Source organism: Montipora capricornis, chromosome 13 (assembly GCF_036669925.1).
Source record: "Montipora capricornis isolate CH-2021 chromosome 13, ASM3666992v2, whole genome shotgun sequence".
Classification (NCBI taxonomy): domain Eukaryota; kingdom Metazoa; phylum Cnidaria; class Anthozoa; order Scleractinia; family Acroporidae; genus Montipora; species Montipora capricornis.
The window spans coordinates 16,814,630-16,822,129 of record NC_090895.1 but is presented as its reverse complement, the minus strand read 5'-3'; the positions used below and the strand labels follow the sequence as shown (position 1 = coordinate 16,822,129).

At 41.1% G+C, this 7,500-nt stretch overlaps 1 protein-coding gene across 1 annotated transcript in view; it reads left to right on the top strand.

Moving 5' to 3' along the window:
- LOC138030145 (nuclear factor related to kappa-B-binding protein-like) overlaps positions 1-4,496 on the top strand; it is a 48,784-nt gene extending 44,288 nt beyond the window's left edge. Inside the window, exons 27-30 of the mRNA XM_068878025.1 lie at positions 244-597; positions 1,049-1,111; positions 2,523-2,600; positions 3,947-4,496. Coding sequence (XP_068734126.1) covers positions 244-597; positions 1,049-1,111; positions 2,523-2,600; positions 3,947-3,984 — 533 coding nt within the window. The 3' untranslated portion in view covers positions 3,985-4,496. The remainder of the gene's footprint in view (positions 1-243; positions 598-1,048; positions 1,112-2,522; positions 2,601-3,946) is intronic.
- Positions 4,497-7,500: the final 3,004 nt, after the last annotated feature.

Genomic DNA, 7,500 nt, shown 5'->3' with positions numbered 1-7,500 from the left:
CAGAAAGGCACGCAATCGCAAGAATAACAAGTATAACAAATCTGCAAAAAAACATAACGAAAATAACAATTATAGCAAGAATAACAAAACAAGGGAGCGACATTGGCAAATATAACAAATCACTGAAAGAGAGAAGAAAAATACCGAAAATAACAATTACAGTGAGGTATAAAATTCTCACCAAGTCATTAGAGTTAGGCTAGTGCAATGTGTAGCGATTACTTATTCTTGCTTTCATTGCAGATCAACCTCCAATAACAGTGCCTCCGAGAATACAGCACTCCGCTGACCCAAGTCTTGCTGACTCACCCAGCCGAAAAATCACCAGTGCCTTGAATACGCATACAAGTGTGCTGAATACCGCTGACGAGTCTGTTACCGGGAGCCCGGTGCAGGTGTCAGCTCATGCTGGAGTTGGAGATGATTCTTTTGGTGAGGTGGAAAAATCACGGGAAGAAATCTTGAGTAGTGATGAGGATAGTTCAGATGGAAGCAGTGCAAGTGAACATGAAAGCGAAAGTGGAAGTGCAGGCAGCAGCAGCGACGGTGAAACGGAAGATAAAATGCATCACCAAGGGGGAGGGAAGACTCTGCCAGGTTTGTAATTTTGCAGTTGCGCAAATACACTGAGTTTTAAATATTAAAAACAGTTCTCTCGCACCGCCAGGAAACCGTTTGCTGCAAGCTGTACAATAGGGTACTTAGCTTTTGTCTATCTCGCCCCTTTTCTGGCCTTTTTCTCTCGTTCTCTCTCGTTCTCTCGTTCTTTTTCTTTCTTTCTTTTTTTTTTTTTCTGATGAATGAAGAGTTTGGTTTACAAAACTGAAAAAAGAAGTTCACTTTTCCATTCAGGGTAAATTTAAGTCAATATTCCCTCAAAAGCTAACATCCGGTAAAATGGCAGGAAATGAAACAGTCTTTCAACAGCCAATCAAATGTGCCCTTCTTTTTTGGATTTGACCAGAGTCTCTTTTTCCCGACCGCTGGTCAAGGGAACGATGACTCTGGTAACCAAAATGTGTCTCATTTAATTCTGTTGTATGTTTAGGTGAGGACCAAATGTTTGCAGTAGCCAAAGATCAAGAGGACAGTGAAATGATGGACCACGGAGGTAATGGCAACAGTTAGCAAACAAGCGATTGAGCTCCTGCGTTTTCCATGAATTGCGTTCAAACGTTTGAAGAGAAAGCGAAGGGAGAGAGCAGCAACTTAACCGTGACCATAGCTATGCAAAATCTCAATCTTTTTGGCTTTTCTGGATTTTTACCATAATGCATCGCGCTTTCGTCCAGAAAGTACTGCACAGCAACCAGAATGCATTGCTCCATGCATGTGCCTCGCTGCGAGCAAGAGTCACAAACACGATGACGAGCGACCATCGGTCTCGTAATTGTAAATATAATGAAACTTGTGCCCTCTATTGTACTCCGGCTTGTCTTCTAAGTTCAGATGAATTCCTGGCAATCTCGATCTGTCAAAACTTGCACATGGGTCATTTGATCACAATCAATCACGCATACTGTGACCTATAACCTAAACAGCATTACCGGATTTCCTTTGTGAATGTAGCTTGGTGCAGTGAGAAAAAAACTGCAAGTTTCCTGGCGTCCTTCTTCAGCAACTGCACATGAACCGGGCATCATTGTCAACAATGCAAACACTTTGTTAACTTGGGCATTTTGACTTTGTTTGTCTACATTTTCATCGAGTGCTTTGACTTTCTTTGCTGATGTTTTCAATATTTAGGAAAACCAGATGAATCGTTCTCGATCAATGATTGTTGCTCAACATACTTCAAGCCAATAGGATCATTTGTTTCCCCTCGCCGTGCTATGTGAGATCTTTGTAGTCAATCTCAAATGGAACATGTTTTATTGCCCAGGTTATTGTCGCTATGTTATAAAACAGTTGGTTCATGGTTTCAGCTGTGCGTCTATCGAGTTGTGCATGCACATGGAAGATTGCTAAGCACTCAAAAAGCTAGAGTCGCGCGACGCGACTCTTACCCTTCTTTCGTGCTTAGCAACCTCCCGTTTGCATCCATAACTCGATAAACGCACGCTAACCGTGAACCAATTGTTAAATCTACCTGTGTCGGTGAAAGTGGTGGATATTTACCTCCATTTCGGTAAATGATAGTTAAATATTATGGCTTTCCTCGCCTTAATCCCACCCCCCTCCCCTCCCCCAAGAAAAAACAGTGTTGAGACATTTGCCAATCTTCCTAAACAACATTTTTTTTTTTCTGGGTGGGGAGGGTGAAGGGGGCATAGTAGGCTATCTTTTCAAGTGGTGGTCTAGAACTTCAAAAACGGGGAAAGTCTCAACTCTTATTGTCCGCGAATGTAGCTCCAGGGTCCAGACCCAATGCTAACTCAGTCTGGTCAAGATTTGAACGCAGGCTACGTTTATGGAAAGACGAGCATTCTTGCCACTGCACGACATAAGGCATTCTCTGGTTCATAGCTTCATTTCGAATGAAGCAGTCGCTGGGAATAACGGAATCCTTATTATTTTTGCAGTGTATGGTGAAGAAGACAGTGGAGGCCACATCCAGGGAAAAGAGCGAAAGTATAGCGGTGAAACAAGCAGCGAGCAAGGTAAATTGTTATAATTGACATTGTTTGTTTCCTTGTCGAGTATAATGTCTGTTTGAACGAAGCATCGTTCTCTGGCGGGTCTTAATGCAACCATTTTGAACCAGAATTTGAACGAAGGTGACGCTGCGTGCACAAGCAGCCGAGAATGGTTCACAGTGGCAATTTAACCCTTAAGCCCCAAAGGGCCGCCCATTGACAAGTAAAATCGTCTGGTGTTAGAGAGTACAATCGATAAGTTGCTTTATTGTCAGTTTTGGAGTGGACCTTGCCGTTGTTAATGATGTGATAGAGAACATGTGAAATTTCATATAAATTATTAGAACTTAGAATCACATACCATTCCCCAAACGGCCTTTTCGCGCCCTGCTCGCGCTAATGTGTACGGCCCTCACACGGGGATTTTCCCAGTAGTTTTACAATAAAAGCGCGCACGGGGCCGTGTGGGTCATGTGATAAAGATCCTCATTATCTTTTATTCTTATCGTTATCGTTGTCGTTAGTGTTATTATTATCGATCACGCATTCACGTATTACTGGATATAATGCAAACTTTCAAGTGACCAGCTCCCAGTCATGGCTTGATAGAAAGCGCAGCGTAGTCGCACGGTTTGAGTCCCGTTCATGGCTGGATTTTTCATGCTTCTTTGCAACTGGTCAAGTTTTTTTTTTCTCTCTCAAGAGAAATTCAAGTTGAGCGAAACACATTTTTTTTTTTAAGTGGAATTTAGTTTTACATGTAAACGCTTACCGTTCAAAGTTTACTGAACAATCAGCAAGCCGATCGCTCAAAGAAATGATGCCATATAGTAAACTTACTAAGCTCACTTGCTCTGGACCGTACTTGGGAATATTGGCCACCTTAAAATTTTCCACTGAGTTATGAAGGCAGCTATGAATCCGGTCCAGAGATAGATGGCTTCTTTCATGCCATGGTGACTTATTAAGGCCTGGGCAAACGCTCGCAACATTTCAACGCAACATTGTTGCATGATGTTGCGACATGTGTTGAATGGACTGGCCAAACGCACGCAACATATTGCAACAGGGTGGCCAAACGTACGCAACATGTTGTGTCCAACAATGTTGCAAGATATTGCTTTGAAATGTTGCGAGCGTTTGGCCAGGCCTTTACGTTGCATCAGTGAGTGCGTCGTGTTAAGCAATTATTGGCATTTTACATGGTATCATAACTTTGCCGTTACATGGAACAGTTGGATAGATTCATTCCTTCCAAAAGGTACAGTTTGTTCAAACTGTTTAAACTGGTTCGAACCTAATAATTAGGTTTCTTCATATATGTACACTTGCCATTTTTAATGTTGTTGTTTCCGTTTGTTATATTTCAGGGTCAGGGAGTGATAGCGACTTTAGTAATGTGGACTAGATAACTTTTCTTAAGGTCGACTGGAGCTTTCTCAGCGAATTAAATACTTGAGTAGGTAATAAACAAAACTGCAGGCTGAAGAACTGAAGTTGACCAACGCTCCGCTGCAGAAAATCTTCAAAAGCTATAGAGTCACTGTTATCTTCTAACTGAGAGGAAAAAAGATTATTCAAAAATGATAAAATTGACTCTAGAATGTTTTGACTCGAACAGCGGAATCGTTGATTGCTTGACTGCTCGCGCTTCGGCATGTTTAAATATTTTCTCCATTTCACGGACTCAAATAGCTTGTACACAACTCATACTGGTAAAAATGCGTAGAATCAACCACTCTTTAATCGAGAAGACCTTACGACATTGAACGGTAAATTTTCCTTCACAAACCAGGACAGTAAATCTTTGATCGCTGTAACTCAATCCAAAGCCTGTAAGTTCATCATGCACGTTATCCTGATTACCCGGTATGCACCGTTTTGCCGAAAGAGTCAATAAAAAGTTGAAATAAATAGTAATAATGGTATGTCTTGACAATTCAAGTTAAAACAATTTCAGGTCTAGAACTGGCACTGGAGGCCACTTGGGGGGAAAAGAGCGAACGTATGGCGGTAAAATGAGCGGCAAACAAGATAACGTGTTCCTAATAGAACTTTTTTGCAGATACGGCAGCCGTTTTGATTTCTTTTGTTTCAAATAGCTATTATGGGATGCCCAGGGGGCAAGTACATATTAATTTGCCCCCTTAGCATCCCATAATGTCTTTCGAAACCAGAGAAATCAAAATGGGTGCCGTATCTGCAAAAAGGTTTATTGGCACTGGAGCGGCTTTCCCTTTCCTCGAGGAGCGTTTTCCGTTGGTTTAGACAAATATCTATGCCATTATAGAATTCATGCCAATATGACTTGCACACTCATTCCTTGACGCTATACGCAAATAGAGAGTCAAATCAAGTATATCGCGATTATTCCACCTTGCACACTTTGTACAATACGGGCAAACTTTCTTGTAACTGGTCTGGTTCGAACGGTTTTAAAGTAAACATAGAAAAGGAATGCTTCGTTGTTGCATGCGCATGTTGTCAAAACGCAGAATTTAGTAAGTTTACGTAGTTGTTTTGTGGAGTGCGGCAAGGAAATGTACTTAAATGTATGCCGCACCTGCAGCACGTTTATTTTTCCTTTTTTAACCAATAATATTTTTTGCTTTGTAGTGAAGGTGTTGCTGTAGCCTTCTTTGCTCCTGAAACGTCTTAATGCGTGCCATACGCGTACGTGCCAATAATTCTCTTGCATCGTGGCGTTGACGAACGACAGCGCCCAAAAACATTAAAATGATTGGCTAAAAGAGGAAAACTACGCGTACGGCACGCATTTTTGCACATATTTTTCCGGCTGTCTGTACAACAACCACGTAAAATCACAAAATGTTAGGTTTTAAGGACAATATAAGTGTACAGATTTGAACCTTTTATTCTCTATTTCTACTCTGTAACCGTTCGTACACAATCGATTTTTAGGATAATTTCCCAAAAGGGGAACAACGTGAACGATACGGAATAATCGTGAAAGACTTAAGATAGTTCAAAGTTATATTTCGAGGTGACGCTTTGTCGACGTCGCTGTCGTAGGACTTAAAGTCCCTAACTTCTCTAAAAAGGAACTTCATAATAAACGAATAATTATAGAAAAGGAAAATGGTGTAAATTTGGGTGCTTTATTCCATTGTTCCATCTGTTGGGTAGTCTTATATGTGCTTTTACTCGGGCTTTCCTGGGGAAACCTTCCCTCCATGGTGAAATTTCGGTTTCGGCTTCGGCTTCGGCGACGTTAACCGAATCGTACACATGGCATGGCTGTTCAATGGCTGATTTATCCTTTATAACGCATGTGGGAAGTTTAAGCCAACGAGCATGCATGGCATTCAAAGAATGACGTCGTTGAAAGTAAGCACATATACAATGTCTAATACGCTCGCGGTAGGCCCACAATAAAAGATGTCGAGCGTTTTCGGAATGGGCGAGCTTTACGAGAGATCGCTTTACGAGTGAACATAACGAGAATCATGTGATATCAATGAAGCTATCAAACAGAGAAACCACGTAATCATGCATGATCCTATATTTCGAAGGGATCGTGAACCCAGTGAAGAGTAACAATACAAAGTTCGGAACGTCTAGATCTGAGAAGGAAGAACAAGAAGGTTAGAGAATTTGACCATAGACACTAAATCCAGCAATTGCGTCCAACGTCAGGAGAACGCAATTTCTAATATTGGGAATCCTGTGCATAACGTGACTTTTTTTTTCGTTCGCTCTTTACTGCGTTACTGCGCAGGTAACGCGACTGTAATATGTCACGTATTACTTCGAGCATTAGTGAAGTTGAGGTTTTAAAACCTTTGCAAAAACCGTGGACGATAAGTCTTGCACAGCGTTGGATCAGAGAAGATCGTGATCAGTCAAAATTGATTTAAAATATTTATGAAAGTCAAGTAGACTACTGCACGACTGATATTCGCGAGGTTTTATCAGTCGTGCACTAGTCTACTTGACTCCATACAAATTTTTCAAGCATCAGTTAAATAAAATGGCGACAAAACACCGAGGAAAAAATTCCAGGCCGGCAAAAGAATGGCACATGTATTTCCGAATCATCATGAAACTTCAAAGAGAAGTGAGCGGGAGGATGGAAAAGCTCTGGAAAAGGTAGCTGATCGAGTAGACTAGTGGCTGAAAGTTTGGAAAACTCGAGGACGAACCGTTGCGTTAATTTAATGGGGCTGTTCCTTTTTAATGTTTTTATTACCCTACGAACTGAAGTTCAAAGTGAATGCATGTTTTTAAAGTTCTTTTCCTTTACTTTCGTGAAAATTGAGCAGTATTTCGTCCTCGTCGCTTGAATAGTGCGGACCTGCGTGGAAACAATCAGCGATTGAATTTCACAAGAAAACACACTTCAGAGGATGAGCATGACGGCAATGGAGAGATATTATACAAAACACCAACCAAATGAAGATGACCCCTGCTTAAAACTTCGTTGCTATGCTCGAGAAAGGTTTTTTTTTTTCGGTAAAAACCTTTCATCTCTTCAACGATCGATCCTTCCTTGGGTTCCAGTCCTTGCCCGACAGGTCACGCAAAAGCGTGACAAACGAACTTTTCCGAGAGCTTTGCAAAATCATATCGATTTTACTCGTTCAGATCATCGGTGACCCCTATTTTTTAAATCATGAATCACTTACTTTACTTACTATCTACAAAATACGATGAAATGAAAAAATTCTCACCGTAAGAAGTTATCTTTTTTTAACATTTTCTTTCCTCATGCCATTGCATTCCAGTATTGGTTGCAACGGATAGAGCTTACGAAAACGCTCGTCGAGGATGAACTCTACTGTTTACCACATCCCTAGCGGCATACAATTATCTAAAAATCTCACTCCTAAAAACCTATGCACGGAAACTTTCACTCCAACAGTTTATTTTTATGATTTTCGATGGATGAGCAGATGAGCCTACA